Source organism: Mesoplodon mirus (genome assembly GCF_964341445.2).
Source record: "Mesoplodon mirus genome assembly, chromosome: 2".
Classification (NCBI taxonomy): domain Eukaryota; kingdom Metazoa; phylum Chordata; class Mammalia; order Artiodactyla; family Ziphiidae; genus Mesoplodon; species Mesoplodon mirus.
The window spans coordinates 208,048,989-208,068,126 of NC_138977.1; the positions used below are offsets into that span (position 1 = coordinate 208,048,989).

At 42.6% G+C, this 19,138-nt stretch overlaps 1 protein-coding gene across 7 annotated transcripts in view; it reads right to left on the minus strand.

The window, feature by feature from the left end:
* SORCS1 (sortilin related VPS10 domain containing receptor 1) overlaps positions 1 to 19,138 on the minus strand; it is a 562,818-nt gene that overhangs the window by 141,952 nt on the left and 401,728 nt on the right. For all 7 annotated transcript variants that reach the window (XM_082611124.1, XM_082611122.1, XM_082611123.1 and 4 more), the window contains exon 6: positions 18,879 to 18,943. In XM_082611124.1, coding sequence (XP_082467250.1) covers positions 18,879 to 18,943 — 65 coding nt within the window. The remainder of the gene's footprint in view (positions 1 to 18,878; positions 18,944 to 19,138) is intronic.

A 19,138-nucleotide genomic window follows, 5' to 3' on the forward strand; every position in this document is an offset into this window, starting at 1 on the left:
CTACATATGTATGTTTACATAGGGAAAATGAATCAAAGTTATATATGTGATGTCAACACTTCCGTAGAGGCAGTGATGTGAGAGAGGCAGACAACCAGTGTCAAATTTTTGGTCAGCACCTCTCAGCCGGGGAAAGGGGCCAGGGGTCATGGTGGGCTTGTGGGATCCTGCTTGCAAGAATTAGAAAACTGTCTCTAATTCCTTTGCTTGTTCTATCTCTCTCCACTCCCCGTGCCACAGAGCTGTGCAATGAGCTGTTCTTGAGCTGAGAATTACAAAATGTACCACCGAGGGACCCAAGAAAAGCCCCAGGAAGAGGTCTTGAAACCACGTCTCTCTTGGAGAGGTTCAAAGTGAAATTTGCAAGCTGAAGGGGAACTGATCAATTCCCAGCGGCCTGCCTGTGGTAAACTACTCCCGGTTTGTTCTCCTTCCCCTCCTAATGGAAACAGAAAGAAACTGGCTGCACTTCATATTGAGGCACCAATCATTCTTATTCCCCTGGGGCTTTGCTGTAACAACATTAAGCATGATGAACTCTTTCCATATTCAATTCTGGTGAGTTTATGATGCAATTTCATAGGAAGTATCTTGTAATCTGGCATTAATTAACATCAATTAATGTAGGCAACTGCTAGACTTTAGAATTAATTTCATTACTTTTCCCACACAGATGTTTTCCTTGCCACAGGTAATTAGGACACTGTGCTACTCTTTTTAAGCATCTCGCTCTCTGCAACAGCTGCTGCTTGGAATAATGCAATTCCCATGCCCCCTGCGCTGCTCTAAGGAAGGGAAGCTACTTTCTAAAGGCCAGGCTTGGAGCAGGGAAACAAGGGTTTAAATGCAGGCTTAGCTTGGTAAACCTAAGCAAATCACTTTACTTCTCAAATCTGTAAAATGGGAATAAACAGGAGCCATCCTGCCAGCGGTTATGAGGACTTAAAACCTCGGTCGGGAAATGTGTTCCGTCCTGTGTCTGGCTGGACTGTGCTCACGTAGTGGGAGCTGTGGCTGTGATCGAAGCACCCCTCTTTCATCTGCTCACTGTGTCTCAAGGGAACCAACTGGGAAGCACTACAGACATTTCTACCTGAGACAATAAGCTTCCTTTATATTCATGCTTTGGTTTGGCTTAATTTTTTAAAGTAATTTTTTAAAACACCATGAAAAGTATTCTCCTGGTGGAATTAATAGATAATAAATATTCTATGCAGGCAGTGTGAGGTAGTGGTTGGGGCAGAACTGGAAACTAACTAGGGCTGTGAGATGACACAGAAGTCACCTTGGTGCCCAGCACACAGGGCAGCCCGCCTGCAGCCAGATTGCTGTGCAGGGTCTCCCTCCCTTTGGAGTGAGGGGCTAGGTTGAGCTCTTTCTCTCCTGTGTTATGTGACTCTGAGAAGGTCCTTTACCAAACTAGGCTTCAGACCTTTTCTCTATGAAATGCGGGTTATCAGAATTTTAGGATCAAAGGAGGCTGTTAAAATCAGACGACTGACTCTAAGATCCGAAGGCCTTTACCATCCTTTACCCACTGAGACCTCTCCCCTTTTCACTCTCGCCCAAGTGAACAAAGCTCTGTGATGTTGCCGGGAAGTCTGTGTCTCTGGGGCTTCCGCTCTTTTTAAACAGCACGTGCACTCCTGGCTGACACCCTGTGTTCATTCAGAGAGCTCCCCTGGTTTGAACTGCCTTTTCCTTTCCTGTGATCCTATCCAAATACTTCCTGGGCCCCTCTGTGGAGTTTTTCCTGAGGCTTGGGCAGACCTCTCCCTTCCCACAATGGCTGCATTGATAGTAACAGCAGCATTAACCTCCAAAACAACCAGAGCAACTTCTCCTCTGAGTCAGGAGCTGTGCCGAATGGATCACAGGCTTTTTCTCTTTTAAACTTTGGAGAAAATCCAGAATAAGGTACTTTTTACAGGTAAAGAACTCCAGACTTAGGGATGATACTTTAACATTGTAAAAGTTTAATTTTAAATAAAACCATAAACTAGGCTGGCAAGCCTGAACACTTTAAAGCTCTCTCCCGTCCCCCATTAATTTTCAACTTTGAAGCAGAACAGTTTCTAAAGCCCATAATCTGTATATACATTTTTATCGTGTTCTTTCTACTGTCCTATTATTTGGTTTGGAACATTCCTATTACATATTTGAACCCAACACACACACACACACAAACACACACGTGTGTGGTACACATGTATCAACAAGCTTGTGCTCATAGAAACTTCATTCCCATCAGGGGTCTAGTGCACTCTGTGGCATGTACCAGTTAGAAACTGAGATCTTCAAAAGTGAGACTCGGGCTTCCCTGGTGGCGCAGTGGTTGAGAGTCCGCCTGCCGATGCAGGGGACACGGGTTCGTGCCCCGGTCCGGGAAGATCCCACATGCCGCGGAGCGGCTGGGCCCGTGAGCCATGGCCGCTGAGCCTGCGCGTCCGGAGCCTGTGCTCCACAATGGGAGACGCCACAACAGTGAGAGGCCCGCGTACCTCAAAAAAAAAAAAAAAAAAAAAAAAAAAAAAAAGTGAGACTCTAGCCTTGACCCCTGAAAGACTATATTGAGGACAAGAAGTTTCTGTGAAAAGTATAAACTTAGATCAAAGGTCCTCCTTTGGCATGATAAGCTTGTGGCATTGCTTTCTTCTAGGCAATCTCTTGGTTTTGGCCCAGTATAACTTTCTAAGTGTTGTCTTGTATGGTTAGCCTTTGGACATTCAGGAGGCCATGATTACTACAGGGAAAGTTCTGGAATTACACATTTTTTGCCAAGCATGGGGCTAGGAATTGGGGACATGAGAGAGAACAGGAGGGCAAAATAATTTAGTAGAAATACAGAAAGTCCTTCATCAAGGATGATGCAGTGGGGTGAGTGTATCCTAGGAGGGGTGCAGGTGCAGGTTCTGTGGGTCCCCAGGTGAGGGGCATCTGACCTTCAAACCTCTCCACAGATGGTTTACTCTGTGTCAGGACTTCTCCTGTGACTCTGCATTTATTTCACTTTGCATCACACAGAGTTGTAGACCTGTTGTGCCCTCATGGCCTATAGAACACCTGAATATAGAGACTATTTTACCGTTGACTCGAACTCACAGAGGGACAGTTACCTGTGCAGGGCTGAGGGTGGGGACACCCAGGGAAGGCTGCGTGGAAGAGCTGAGAAAAGCCTGGAAAGCTGCTTGGAGCAGTGACAAGGGGGAGACATCATTCCAGAAAGCAGGAGCACTGGGCCAGAGCACAGGGGCATGAGAGAGAATGGGAGACAGGCTTGGGGAATGTCAGCCACCTCTTTTGTGAGAAAGTCACACTAGAACTCCAGTTTATGCCAAGAAAAGACACGAAGTTATCTGCCAGGTCACACCCAGCCATGAAAAACTGAGAAGCATGTTTGTTCCAGTAACTTTCCAAATTGAGTTTACAAAGAAAGGAGTGGGAGATGGAGAGACAGAGACAGGGAAAAGGACAAAGAGTAGGAAAGAAAGAAAACAGGAATCAAAGTGGAAAGGAGGGAGGGAGGGAAGGAAGGGAGGAAGAAATGAAAGCAGTTTTGTGCGTGGGGGAGAAAATACACAGCATGTATTCTCCAGGGCTTTTCGTGGGAGAGGGATGTACGCTATTTACTTAAATGTGTTCGTGTGTTATATGACGAATGCCAGGACAGAGGGTCAGTTCAAGGGACAGCCTCTGAGACACGTGGGTATATCCAAACCACTATTTCTTCACTTACTAACTTTCTATTTTCATCACACTCGATACTGAATATCATACTTGGAACATGATAAGTATTCAATAAAGATCAATAAGACACGATCCTTGCCTTCCATAGTGAAATAAACAGAAGGAGATGACACATTTGTCTGTCTTCTCTATATTCCAGCTACACCTCAGCCACGCCAAACATGCCCATACTCCGTATCCTTCACACGTGATGTTCCATCTGTCTGTAATGCTCTTCCACCCAGCAGACCCAGCTCTCTCCCTTAATTCCATAAGGACTTGGCTGAAAAACCAAATGCCACCTTATCAGAGATTCTTTGACAGCGGCCCCTGCCCCGCCCCGTCACTTTTTATCTAGACTCTGCTTTGTTTTGCTTCCTAGAACATACCACCCCCTGGCACTATGCATCTGTTTATAACCTGTCTCCCCTAATCAGAAGGTTAAGCTCTATGAGAGCAGGGCCTTTGCAACATCCCTTACGATCCTTCGTCATGCCTAGAAGGGCAGCTGGCCTAGCACCGATGTCCAACAATGCTTTTCAAATGAATGGATAATAAATAGGTCTGCAATGAACCAGACCTGGCTTCAAATTTTAGCCTGTGGCAATGGCAAAAATATTTAGCCACTGTAAGCCTCATTTTCCTCATAATTAAAGTGAGGAGAATAATCATAGGTCTTACCTCCAAGAGTTGTGAGTAGTGCAGTGCAGCAGCACCGGCCAAATAATAGGAATACAAGGCACGATCCTAGCATCCGTGTTGCTTGAGAACACATGGAGCAAAGGGGGGGGGTATGAGTAAGTGGCAAGACCTTTACGACACTACCTTTTGTTCTTGTTTTAAAGCAGGAGTCAGAAACATGAGGAATTTTCCTTAGAAATTGCCACATATGCATGTTATATGGACTGTTGCTGCTGAGTCCTGGGGGAGCCTGAAGACCCAGGAGAAAGCCAGTCCTTTGTCCTAGAGTTAAGATCTGGACATCTAACAAGGTCATGGGGAAGGTGAAAAGAGATGAGACATGTCAAGAAAGGACTTTAGCAACCTAAGTGCCCATTCACTAGCACAGGAATGAATAACACAGGCAGAATCGTCACACAGTGTAAAACGATACAGCAGCGAAAAAGACTGCACTGGAGCTCCGCTCAGCACCACGGACAGAGTGCCAGGCAAAGTACTGGGCAACAAGGCAGAAGGGTACCCAAGGTATGATACCATTTCTATGAAGTTCAAAATATGCAAATCAACATTATACACTGTTTAGGGATACAGACACAAACAATAGAAGGTAATGGTGTGAATAGGAATGATTGACACCCATTTCAGAAGAATGGTTAGTGGGGGTAATTGGAAGATGCAATTTGGGAAGAGGTACTGTGGGCTTCAACTGTGTTTGCAACAGTGTAATTCAGAGGTTGACACAAACTCTGGTCCATCCAAACCCAGCCTGTCATCTGTTTTTGTGTGACCCATCAACTATGAACGGCTTTCACATTTTTAAATGGTTGAAAAAAATCCTAAGAAGGGTAACATTTCATAACCTGTGAAAATTATGTGAAATTCAAACTTCAGGGTCCATTAATAAAGTTTCCTCAGAACACACACACACACGGAAGATCTGGAGATGACAAATTTCTCTCGTGCACCTCTGTGTTCTCCCCCTCAGGATGGGAGGTAAGGACACAGACCTCCTCACAGATGGGTGAGCACACAGGAGGCAGGGGCAGTAGTAGCACATATGGATACAAAGGACTTAATTTGAAAGCTGCCCAGCTGAGCCTGTTACTGCACTGTCACTGTCAGGTTTTTCATTGCTGTGTGGGGAGGCTCATGTTATCTTATTTTATGCTTTTTTGGTTGGTTTTCAGGGTCGTCTTTAGGCTGCTAAATCAGAGAGGCCAAATTGAAATCAATAGTCTTTGAAATTAAGAGACTTTTGCAATATGAAAAATGGGGTCAGAAGGACACTGCTAGAAAGACAAAGTGGTAGTGGTGCCAAAGCCTGGGAGCTCAAGGTAAAGTAGAGGTCGCGCCCAAACTGCTGGCTGGAGACTCCTGACTTTCACTCTCTCTCCCACGCTTCTGTGCTTTTCTTTTCCACCTTACTTGCACAGCAAGGCTTCTTTTTACCTGATACTTTAACACCCTCTACGGGAAGGACTAAGTGTACCCTCTCTGATGCCCAGCCCACTGTTGTCAGTGTCAAGTAAAATCCTCAGGTCCTGACCCCTGTGGCATTTTCCATTGTGGCCAACTCCAATTCCTCCAGGAGTTCCCCCTTCACTCTGGGCCTTGGCAGCCCAAGGACTACTTATTGGGCTGGCCACTTCCAAGCAGCCGGCATCCCAGGCTTTATCTGTCGCCTATAAAGCTCAAGGAAAAACCTGGCAACCGTTCTACACTGGTCTGAATGTCCTCTCCAGGTATGAAAGGAGGACACTGTGTGCACGTTACCAAGAACAACTGGAGACGTCTGGTTAGAAATCGGTGGGAGAGTAGAGGAAGCTCAAAACCCCGGCAAGCGATAAGGTCGAAGGGAATTCAGGGGATGCTCTGAAGTCCCTTGAGGTGCCTCCTAAATGTATCTAGGACGTTGGATTACATTTCTAGGATCACTCTCTATTCACAGTTGCAGGTTACTCAACATGGGAGGATCCCTTTCTAAGCCAGAAGACACACCTCTGGAGTATATCCTTAAGAACTGGACACTTAAATTTTACTGTAAGAGTGCCTGGCCTTTATATAAATTGGGGGATGGAAAATGGCCTGAAAATGGGTATCTTGCAATTGGATCTTTATTGCCACAGGATGGGAAAATGGACTAAGGTTCCCTATGTTCAAGTTTTCATGGCCTTTTATCATAATCCTGCTCTATGTGGCTCCCTAATCAAAAGCCTGAGGAAACAGAAAATCTCTCCTAACATTCTAAATGATCCCCTTCTAATTTCTCCCAACTCTCAGGGGGGAACCGAGCTTCCCCCACTCTTGAAAGTTCCCTCACTCCTCCAGAGATTCTTCTGATCAAACTAAGACCCCACTTCCCCAGAGAAACAATCCCTGCTTGGACAACATTTCATCAGCCAGTCTGCCCCTGTTAATAGGGCCAGTTTTAGCACTATTTGGTCATATGACTACAGAAAGGAAAGATGATTTTTTTTTTTTAAATATGGCCACAATATTCTTTAGACTCTGGAGAAAACTGGTTAAAATAAAGCTTTTTTTTTGAAATTGTAAAACCAGTTCTTTTTGCATGTGCAATTAGAGAAATCTAGCTTGTTATAATACTTTTTGGTTTATTTTCAAAATTCTGACCCTGAGAGAATAAAAATATGCCTAGGAGAAAGCTTGAGGTTAACTCTTATCATGTCCTTGGGAAACAAACACAGCCCACTTTGCCTGAGACTTTGGCCTTGGGTTGCTTAGTGAAGCTTCAAGTCAAAAAAGAAAAAAAAAAAAGAGGCAAAGAGACAATTTAAGCCTCAAGCTGGAAACTATGAGATCTCTGTCTGGATATATGTATGTCTCAGTATGTGTCTCTGTCTTTGCATAATATTGCTGAGGTTAATTTGTAAATGAGCTCTATTTAACTGGCCTAAAAAAGAAAAGTAAGGGCTTCCCTGGTGGCGCAGTGGTTGAGAGTCTGCCTGCCGATGCAGGGGACACGGGTTCGAGCCCCAGTCCGGGAAGATCCCACATGCTGCAGAGCGGCTGGGCCCGTGAGCCATGGCCGCTGAGCCTGCACATCCGGAGCCTGTGCTCCGCAACGGGAGAGGCCACAGCAGTGAGAGGCCCGCGTACGGCTAAAAAAAAAAAAAAAAAAAAAAAAGAAAAAGAAAAGAAAAGTAAGCGCTCACAAATCAAACAATTCTAAATACAAGACAAACTAAAGATGTTTGGGTTTATTTGACACACGCCTTGTACCACATTGAGAAAAAAAAATGTGCTTTGGAAAAATACATGTTTTTAGAGGTTATGGAATGTGATCTTGAGTTTGCCAATCAGAAAACACCAGTATGACAAACAGTTACACCTCGTTTCTTCTTGGTTTTCACTAGAGGTTAAGGTTTTTTAAGGGTTAAAAATTATAATATGTAATCAAAGCTACCGAAGTGACAAGAGAAGCATTTCAGTGTGTAAAGCAAGTAGGATATATGTTGTTGGCCAGAGAAGATATAAAGACTGGAGATATTTTTGTTGGGGAAAGTGATGATAATAAATTTGTCCTACAGTTAGTTGTTTATAGATGAAAAAAAATGGGCAAGTTATTGATAATACGGATCCAGGAAGTGATAAAAGTTTTGTGGGAAAGGAACTATGAAAAAAAATTTGGTACGTTGTTAAGACTGATTAAGACTAAATTGAAATTAATTAGGTAAATAAATTTTGCTATTAACAGTAAGCTGGTACCAGACTGAAATTTGGTTCTCTCTCTATATTAAGAGAAATGCTGCTTTTGATAACAGACTGTGTGAATTTCTTTGCCTTTAAGTGATTTATATTTGCTTTTGAAATCTTTTGTTACTTTGGTTAAGTAAATAAGTATTATTTCACAATGATCTATGAAGATTATGGCACACATAGATAAAGTTCATTCTGCTTCTTCGAGATTAACCCCCCATTGTCAGACTTTTGCCACCCTGATGCCCTTGTAGCATGGCAACGGTCTACTCCTAAATCAGCGAATTTAAAATGGGTCAACAATAGCTGTAGATTAAACAGTCAGCACTATGGGAAGACATACGTGCTCTTCCCAGACCAGGGCTCAAACCCGTGTCCCCTGCACTGGCAGGCAGATTCTTAACCACTGTGCCACCAGGGAAGCCCTTGGCTGTGTTTAATAAAAATAGGGGTAATTAAAAAGAAATATGTTTCACTAAATATTATCATAGTTTCATTAGTTAAGTTCTGTGTTTACTAAGACTCACTTCCCAGATAGTTCCTTGCTGTTATGTTATACCGTTACAAGTTTTAATTGAGTTATTAAAGGGACACTCTAAGTTTGTTTCTGAAGCCTAACTTTGTAATCAATCTTTGGATAAAGATCAGATGCTCCATGATCTACAACCAGGAGATTAACACCAGGCTATAGTCATTCAAGTTTAAAGAAACAATTACACTATGCTAAGGATAAGGAGCCTGGTAACACTAGGAAATTGGGCTAAATGCCTTATGGACAATGCCAATGTATACAATTTCCCTTAAAGATAAGGACTGGTGAAAAATAGACTAAGCCAGACAAGCTGGAGATGTACTAGGCTGTGCCTAATGAAAATTTCTTAACTTAAATTCTTACTTATGACCTTACTAATACTGCTAGCTCTATTATTTCTATTTTTGCCTGTTTAACAAAATTGTTGTTTCTTACATTACCAAATGTGTGACTGAGCCTCTGATAAAATGATGGTATATAGTCCCATATGAGATCAATGACTGTAAGAGTGAAACTGTAGATACAAGAAGAAGCAACAAGAGGGAATATTTTCCTAGACCATAAGCGACTAGTAAAGCAGGAGGTCCAAAGACTTTTGGCTACTCACAAGGCCTAGTCCAGTAATGGCACACTGAGCATTCCTAGCACTGTGGGACAAAGTAGTCATAAAATGCCCCCCAACCATGGTCCAATTTATGACCATGAAGGGGCCCTGCCGACAGGAAACTGGCACTTGCTGCCTGCCTCTACAAAGATCAAATCTGGAGCTGCTGCAACTGCTGACCTTCAATACCTCCTGAAAGGAGCTCAAGGTGGAGATCAGGAATGAGGCATTGTGTGCTCTGGGAAAAAACTGACAAAACAGGCCTGCAGATGGTTAGGTATTTTCAGGTAAGGATTTTTATGAGCCCAAATTCTCACCTTTCTCATACCTAGAAAAACACTAAAATCATTAACAATGACAACTGCTTTGGTTTATGTGTTAATACCACATCAAAGGTTAAAACCTACTTGGATAAAACTAAACAACTGGCTACCTGACTACAGGTCTCCTCAAAGTGCCAGGTCTAGACTGGGATTCAGGCTTATCTTCCTGAAAAAAAAAAAAAAAAGATCTATTTTGTCTATTAATGTTCAGGTTGTCACTCCTCCAACTACTTCTGAATCTGTTATACCTACATCAGTAACACTAGGCTAATAAAAAAAGACATCAAAAAATATATATGACCACACCAAATGGCTCCATTCCTTTGAACAGGGTAACCCAAGTGCTGACTCTATCTGGACCAGGATCAAAAATTGTTACCAAATATAACTTGGTTCTAACTCCTGCTCTGGCCACTGGTTACAATAATTCTTTTACTGATATTTACAATATTTGCATACTTGTTAAGTTTGTCTCTTTCAGATTGCAACAGTTTCACATCAGGATAATGGTGATGCAGAGATTTCATCTGTTCTCCTCAGAACAGATCCTGGCAGAATTAACAGCGTAAGTCACCCTGGGGGCCCTTAATGAGACAGGGCGAGAGTTCCATGACCCCAACTAGATACTGTCTATGAGTCCCTTGCCAGCCTGAAGAAGCGACAGAGGACAGACCATCATCCCTCATGCTCCCAGTAAAGATTTCTTGAGGCTCATGTCTCTCAGGGGGAAGTTGAGGTAGGAGATAGATGGGCCCCTGTGCTGGACAGCTGGTGTTTGTCAAGTGGAGTAAAACTGAAGCTTTGTTCTCACCCAGACACTCCAAGGACAAAGCTAGTGGCAGAAGCTGAGCTCTGCTGAAGTAAAGAGATAAGATGACCACTCCTGAGGTCAAGGAAAACTTCCCTATCTGCACATGTGCAGGAAGGCTCCTTGGGGGTCAAAAAGGGAGGGGGCATCACCCCATAATATGTGTGGACGTGCACCCATGGGCCTCTGTGGTGGGATCCATCTTAGCAAATAGTTGTGCACGCATGTTGGGGAGCGTCCTAGGACCAGGCAGGAGTGAAAAAAAGAAACAAGATAATTGGCCAAAGGTAAACAAAGACCCAGAAGGACTGTCCTAATAAGTGATTTAAATCACCTCTTTAGGGCTTCCCTGGTGGCACAGTGGTTGAGAGTCCACCTGCCGATGCAGGGGACACGGGTTCGTGCCCCAGTCCAGGAGGATCCCATGTGCTGCGAAGCGGCTGGGCCCGTGAGCCATGGCCGCTGAGCCTACACGTCTGGAGCCTGTGCTCCACAATGGGAGAGGCCACAGCAGTGAGAGGCCCGCGTACTGCAAAAAAAAAAAAAAAAAAATCACCTCTTCACTGCGCTCCTCATTCAGGATGCCCACACTCTTCTCTGCGTGTGTATCTCTGCCTAGTTTCTGACTAACTGCACTCCTCCTCATTAAGGGAGGACGCCCAACCAAACCCCTTCTCTCCAGGTGCATCTCTGCCTTGCTTCTATCTTAACTAAACAAACTGTTTCTCTGTGCGCTCTCCCACTTGCTGTGCTATGTCTCTAATAATAAACTTTGTACATCTTTTTACAGTTTTTGCCTCTGTGAGAAATGCATTTTTCACTGGGGGCAAGAGCCAGTGGGTGTGGTGCTTAGGATTCCTGGTTTTCATCCAAGCTACCCAGGTTCAATTCCTGGGCAGGGAATTAAGATCTTGCTTCACACCACCACTCACTGCTGCCTCTCCAATATCAGTAGGTGCCACTAGACTCTCTAAGTCTGGAAGCTTGATTTAGGGATAGGGGAGGAGAGGTGAGAAGGCATTTGGTAAACGTGTTGGGAAGTGATGAAACCAAGCAGGACCCTGTGGGGCTCCTGGACACAAAAGCCTTTCTGTGGTCCCATTTCTTTCTTTTTTTTTTTTTTTTGCGGTACGTGGGCCTCTCACTGTTGTGGCCTCTCCCATTGTGGAGCACAGGCTCCGGACGCGCAGGCTCAGCGGCCATGGCTCACGGGCCCAGCTGCTCCGTGGTATGTGGGATCTTCCCGGACCAGGGCATGAACCCGTGTCCCCTGCGTCAGCAGGCGGACTCTCAACCACTGTGCCACCAGGGAAGCCCCCCATTTCTTGATTACAGGAAATAGGCTTCATTCAGCCTCCAAGACCTTCCCTGAGTTCCAACAGGCAGGTTCAAACGGTTGCTAATTAGGGAAGGGAGGGGATGCAGAGACAAGGGAGGACCAGTCAAGAAACAATAGTGCAGCCTTGGGGCAGGGTCCTGGTTCCCCCCTCAAGGGATATACATAACAGTATCTTTGAGCTGTTTTGCAGATACTGAAATCCCCACCAGGTGGGAGAAGTTAATGGTATGCTGCCCACAAGCACTTAGACCCCAAACCTGCTGCAACCAGAAGGTTGATGATGCTTCTTCCCGCTTACCTCACCACCGACCAATCAGAAGAATGTCCATGAGCTGATCACACCCTCCTCTTTGAACCATTGTTATAAAACTCCTCACTACCCCCTCCAGGTCGGGACACACAGTTCTGAGGGCATTAGCCTGCTGTGGCCCCTTTTGCCTGGCAAAGCAATAAAACTATTATTTTCTACTTCACCCAAAACTCTGTCTCCAAGATTTAATTCCGTGTTGGGGTACAGAGGCCAGATTTGGCTTCAGTGGTGGGGAACTATCAGAATCTGAAACTGACCAGAAGTGGAAACTTCTAACCTCTTCCCGGGCCCCACCCTAGAAGTGATTAATATATTAACTGATTGAAAAAGAAGGTAAAAGAAGGCTATGAAACATGGGGTCTAATAAGGCCAATTGGTGTACAAGAGCTGGAGTGGCAGGTTTGATATGTTTTACATTTGCATAAAAATGCAAAGAATGCATAACATTCTTCTCTAGAACAGTAAAGAGATTTGATAGCTTTTGAAGGGTCATTGAAGAGGAACTACAAATAACCAAGAAAAATAAATACAAATTCTTAACCTCACTCCTAAGTAAATAAATACAAATTAAAACAATAAGGATACGCCACATTTTTGCTCATCAGACAGGCTATGTTTAAAAAAATTTTCATAACAACCTGGACTATTGAGGGTACGTAAACATAGGCATTCTCATATTTAGAGAGTATGCAGTGATGCATCTATTTCAGAGGGAAATGTGACAATGCCTATAAAAATTAAAAATGTACACATTCTTGGATTTCCCAGGGAAATCCCAGGGATTTCCCATCAGTAATTTTTCTTTGAGCAGTGCTTGCTCCCTAAATACGTTTGAATGCTTATTAACCAAATAAGTAATATGTGCGTACATGTATGTATCAACACTCTTTGAAATAGCCAAACATCTATATATCTATTAATGAGATGGTGATTAACAAAATTATAGTTGGCTGTATAATGGGGTTCCTATGTAGTGATTAGCCATGAAGTGGCTAAATTTATATATACTGATATAGAAAGATTTTTAACTTGCTATTGCATTCACCCACACTGAACCTGGCATAACAGTTTTACAATATGAACATTTGTGAGTGTGTATATATGTGTACACACATACATATTTATCTGTATAAGCCTAAACAATTTCTGGAATAATATAGAAGACATATTTTTAAAAAAATACCAACTTTGGGGACTTCCCTGGTGGTCCAGGGGGTAAGACTCTGTGCTCCCAATGCAGGGGGTCTGGGTTCGATCCCTGGTTGGGGAACTAGATCCTGCATGCGTGCCACAACTAAGAGTCTGCATGCTGCAAGTAAAGATCCCGCATGCCGCAACTAAGACCCGGCACAGCCTAAATAAATAAATATTTTTTAACAAATAAATAAAATTACTAACTTTGGGGAATGAGAATGAAGGTCAGGAAGTGGATCTACTTTTCCCTTGATACACTGGAATACTACTTATCTTTTTATTGTCATCGTTGCTACTTCTGTTGGTATAAAAGTAATTAATGCTTATGGTGTAAACTCAAACCATTTCATTGCTAATATACTGGGCCTGATGAGAACTGAGGTCTCTATCACCTTCCCACAGTATCTCAGCAGTGCTCGCCTTATACAGATATTGATATGCATGCCGTTCAATATGGAAATTTGATTGTAGGGGTGGAAAGTGAAAAGCAGAAATGAGATGTCCAGTTCTTACCCACAACAAGAATTAGTGAGATGGTGGCTATACAAAGTTGTGATTTTCCTTTGATTTTTATCTCAGCTTATAAAATGCTAGTTTGGGTTTCATTTCAGAAAGAGTCTGGAGGCAGTCTTTTTCATAGCTGGTTAAAGGGCCAAGGTTGTTTTTCGCCAATGAAAGAGATTAGTCCTATGGTAAGTTGTTACAAGGTTAGTTACTCAAGTAAATAGACATGGAGACCAGTAATTGTCCCCTGTCCCTGCTGGCACGGATCACTACAAGTACAGAAAAAATTCAGGTCACTGGCCAGGTCTTTCATTTCAGAAGTAAAAGGGAGAAGCAATAAAGCTCAAACTTGGTACTGCAGGTTCTCTTACAAGGTGATGTATATAGATGAGCATAAATATAAAACTATAGACCCATGTGTATTACCATGCAAAGAATTCTGATAAAAGTTATATTCTTTTCCTCCAAATCACATATACATACTGGCATACAATTTCAGGGAGTCATGAGTTTCTCATGCTCATCCATTAGGCCTAAGGGACTCTACACACCCTATGGTTAAAGGCCCTTCTGTAAGAAGACGTGCCCAATAGTGACACACACAGATATTTATTAAGTCAACACACATGAATGTGCCAGGCTCTGAGCTATGTTTTGTACATAGAACCAAGATTAAATAAGATACAACTTTTCACAAAGATTTCAATCCAAGAGTTGGGTCAACATTTTCTAACTACATAGATTACATACACACACACACACACACCTGTACCTATATTAGGTAAATCAATAGAATGTAGGTTTCCTTTTTACTATTATAATGTACTGGGTAGCAGTTTTAAGGTATTAAGTGCATACAATGCGTGTGCACATTCACACATACACACACACACAAGGTATTTAAACAGCAAAATCTTTGTTTCCTGGATGAGGACCTGTCAATTTGCCCTCGGTTGAACACAGGGGCTGATAACAAATGCCACATCCAATAAACACATTAAAAATATTCCAATAATACTTCCTGTGACTGATTGTAATTGAGGTTGCTCTCTTCAGCTTGCTTCCCAAGGCAGAGAGGTAGTACAAGAAAGAATAACATCCTTGTCATGGTTGTTAACTACAAAACATCCAGATTTCAGAGCACAGTTGGCAAGAAATGTTTACATAGGTCATAGACCTTCGTAGAGCAAAAGTTTTCCAGAGCTCACCTCCCCTCAAATATGGAGACTTCAATTGAAACAGAAATTAATTATAAAATATAATCTAGGAAGATTTGAAATGACACTAAAACTAAACTTTGAATAACAAGCCCACATAAGCATTTGCCATCCACCACGTGGCGATAAGTAAAATAAGCAAGGAGGGATTATTTCTGTCACGTGCCTCAGTGCCTTGCCTACAAAATTCCTAAACCCATTAAAATCAGGAAAAAATTACTTGTTACAAAGTAAAAAAAAAAAAATCATATTATTTTGGCATACACCCTACCAGATGTATGACCTAGAATATAAACAGTGGGTTTCATATACTAAACAGTAATGAAAGGATGGAGAAAAAAGAGGGATCCCAATTCCAGAATGGGGAGAGAGATAACATAGAGATACTGGGTTTCTTGGAGCAAATGACCAGCGTGGAGTCTGATTTTGATAAATACACTCTCAGTTATATTTGCTAATAGCTTGCTATTCTGACCTCTCCATGTTCTTTCTTTCCTTCCTCCTCCTCTGTTTCTTTGACGAAACCACGTTTACTGACTCTCTTGGAGAGAGACAGACAGACACACAGACACACAGAGGGAATATGATACTGAGAAAACCTCATTGTTTTTTATATTTAGTCAGGTCAGGAGTTATGCTTAGATCCTTTATTTCAATTGGTAGGGTTTTTTTTTTAATGTTTTGTTTTGACAGGGATAACTTTTCAAATTAAATCCCTTTATTGAATTTTCACTCTTGGATAGTTTCTGAAGATGCTGTCTTTGCAGAAAAGTAAAATAAAATTATAACTGATATATTTCATGCCTTGTGAAAGCTGAGCCTGAGATGACAGTTTGGCATTACCAACCTCCGTGCCTGCAGGGAGCACAGGAATAATGTTGGGTGAGAGAAAACGTGCCGATCAGGGAAAGTGACAGCCTTGTTGTTTTCAGAATACGGGGTAATGTGCATTAAATGCCACAAGCCAGAAAGCAGCATTATCCCCCAAAGCTTGAAAATAAAAGCAACCTGGGATGCTACCAATTCCATCCAGAGCTTTCTAAACAAGGGGTGTAGTCATGGGAAACAGACCCTAAAGCTCTTTCATTAGTCTTTCGTTGTGGGACTTTGTTACTGTAAGTGTGTTCCACAGACCAGAGGCACTGGCTTCACCTGCAGACTCTTGGGCCCTTACTGAATCAGAATCCACATTTTAACAAGATCCCTGGATGGGTCGTATGCATGTTCAAGTTTGAGATGCAATGCTCTAAATTTATCAGACAACCTGGTAAGTGATGTTAGGTAGCCAGCTGGTAACCCTGACAATTGGTCAACTATGTGTTCATTCATTCAATAAATATTTATTAAGCTCCATCTACATGTAGTCACTGTAGAATGTGCTGGAGATGCAGTACTGAGCAAAGGTATACTTGGCTCCTGCACACATAGAACTTAATAGGCTGGTGGAGAGGAAAACTTGTGATCAAATGGAATGTATAATTTCAAACTAAGATGAATACAATAAAGAAAAATAATAGAGTTGGATGAAAGCAAACAAAATAAACTGGTTTAGATTAGGACTTCAAGAAAGACTTCCTTAAGAAATGGATGCTTTCCCTGGATTTGATATAGTTCTATGGTTATTTTGGATGTTATCATTGGGGGAAGCTGGGTGAAGGGTTCAGGGGAAATCCATACTATGATTCTGCAACTTCTTTGTGAGCCTAACATTATTTCAAAAAGTTGAAAAAATTAGAAATGATGCTTGACCTTAATCTGAATGATCTTCAGTAATACTTTACTCTGAATTGGTCAGGGAAGGGGGAATAAAGAAAGGTATTCCAAGCAGAGGAAACAGCAGGTATTAGAGTCTTGTTATGGAGACATAGAACTTTGTAGTTTCTAAGAATTGAAAGCAAACCCAAAGGCCTGCAGGTGATGATCGAGGAGGGCACAGAGTGAGATGAGGCTGAGGAAATGGGCAGGCGACAGATTATGTTGCAGCTACAAGTAAAGGTGAGAACTGTGTTCTTTATTACTACAGCAATGGGAACTAAAACAAAGCTCTAAACAGATGGCATGGCAACTTTTGACTTAAGACAGCTCTGGCTACTGTGTACTGAGAACTGAACCACGGAATCCAAGATAATATTATCAGCTCTGGTCACCATCAGAGAGAGCCCACTTTATAAAGAGGTGGGAAAGCAGCTCTAAACTGTTGAGATTATTCTGTGTCAGGTACAATCTGGGCACATTACATATCAGAGCTCTGCCTGAGTTTATAAAGGAGAAAGGAGATGGTCAGCTTGGACCCTGATCTATCCCCACACTGATTCTGCCAAAGAATATATTCATTCCCCAAAGGGGGAAAGAAACCTCTGGAGCTAAAGATATCTCCCTGTGAGCACATAGTAATGGAGTAGGTGTGGTTTCTGGAGAGTTTGGATGGCTGGGGTGACCAGCTTCTTTGAGCTGTGAGCTGGTAAACCATGGGTATCATCTGCCTTTGCATCAGAAAAGTGGAGGGCAAGTAGACAGGCTTAGTGTCAGTGATGATGAAGTGTGTGAATTGTGAGGGATATTTTTAAAACAGGGAAGGTGTCAAAAATTAGATTATCACCCTCTGGCTCAGTGCTGAACAACTTCGACCAGCCTCTTGGCACTGCGGTAATTGGAGAGTCCGTTCTCTTCCTTTTCTCTGCACTTGAGACCTCTTTCTTTTCACCTGGGTTTTCTCTCCTCATCTATTGTCCTTCTATGCATTTCCCCGTATTCTCTTTTTCCTTTTTCCCTTTCACCTGTAGTTCCCTGGTAGTACCCCCTGAAATGCTTAGCCCTCCTGGAGACCCTCAGGACCAAAGAAGGGGAAGGAAATCTATGTTGTTGTTGTTTAAATATACTACTTAAACTTTCTATGCCTTGGTTTCTTCATCTGTAAAATGGGAACCACCGCCTATGAATTGTAGTGAAGATTAATTGTGATAAAGTATAGAAAGCCCTTAGCATAATTCTTGGTACACGGCAAGTGCTTAGTAAATATTAGCTATTTATAGGCATCATTATTATTAACTTATTTAATTTACAGTGAAGAAATGGAGGCATAAAGAGTTTAAGTAACTTTTTCAAGGTCACACAGTAAGTGAGTGAACTTGTGAGTCATGCAGACATGGGTTTGGATTGTGGAGCATCAGCTTTGATCTCCATCATGTGCTAAAGCCAAAATGTCCATAGGAAACACAGTCCTTCACTGTAGCCAACCTAACTAGGGATGTTCAGAACCACCAACTGGCTTTTGCCTCCTGCCGCTTATGATAGGGGACAGACAGGATGATGCTCTTCTACAAGCCCTTTCCAAGTGTTTTGTCAATCTCCCACTAGACAGTGAGACATTGCCTGGATGATATCTGATAAAATAAGGAAACTGGCAAAACAAATCAAAACAAAAGAGCAGCAATAATGCAATAATAACAAAGTAAGTAATAAAAAGTAAGAAATTTTGGGGCTTCCCTGGTGGCACAGTGGTTGAGAGTCCGCCTGCCGATGCAGGGGACACAGGTTCATGCCCTGGTCCAGGAAGATCCCACATGATGTGGAGCGGCTGGGCCCGTGAGCCATGGCTGCTGACCCTGCGCGTCTGGAGCTTGTGCTCCGCAACGGGAGAGGCCACAACAGAGAGAGGCCTGCATACCGCAAAAAAAAGGAAAAAAAAAAATTGGGGGGGAATTTTCTCATCACCTGCAAAGAAAACCCCTTGATTGGATGAGAGTTGTAGAGAATTATTAAGACAACTCTAGGTAACTAAGGACAAAAAAAAAAAGTCCTCAGGTCCAAACGACTTAGATTATTGATTATTGCCACTGTGATTTCCCTTAACACAGATGCGATTCATGGCAGATCGATAAAATTAATTACTATTAACGTCATGGAAAAGTTGCTTTACTTACGACCATCCACAGTTCTGGCCTCGAGATGCACAAGATCTGGTTCCTTGTTCGACCCCATCACAGACCTAAATGATGGAGAAACATCAACATTAATGAATTCCCATGTGCCTCAGAGAAACTCAGCTGAGCCCACAAACTACTAATGTTCATGGGATTCTAAAGCCACAATCCTTAGGATACATCTACTGTATTTATTGATATAGCGTGACAGTACAATTTTCACTTCAAATAAAACCTATAAAAAATCCTTTATTTGATGA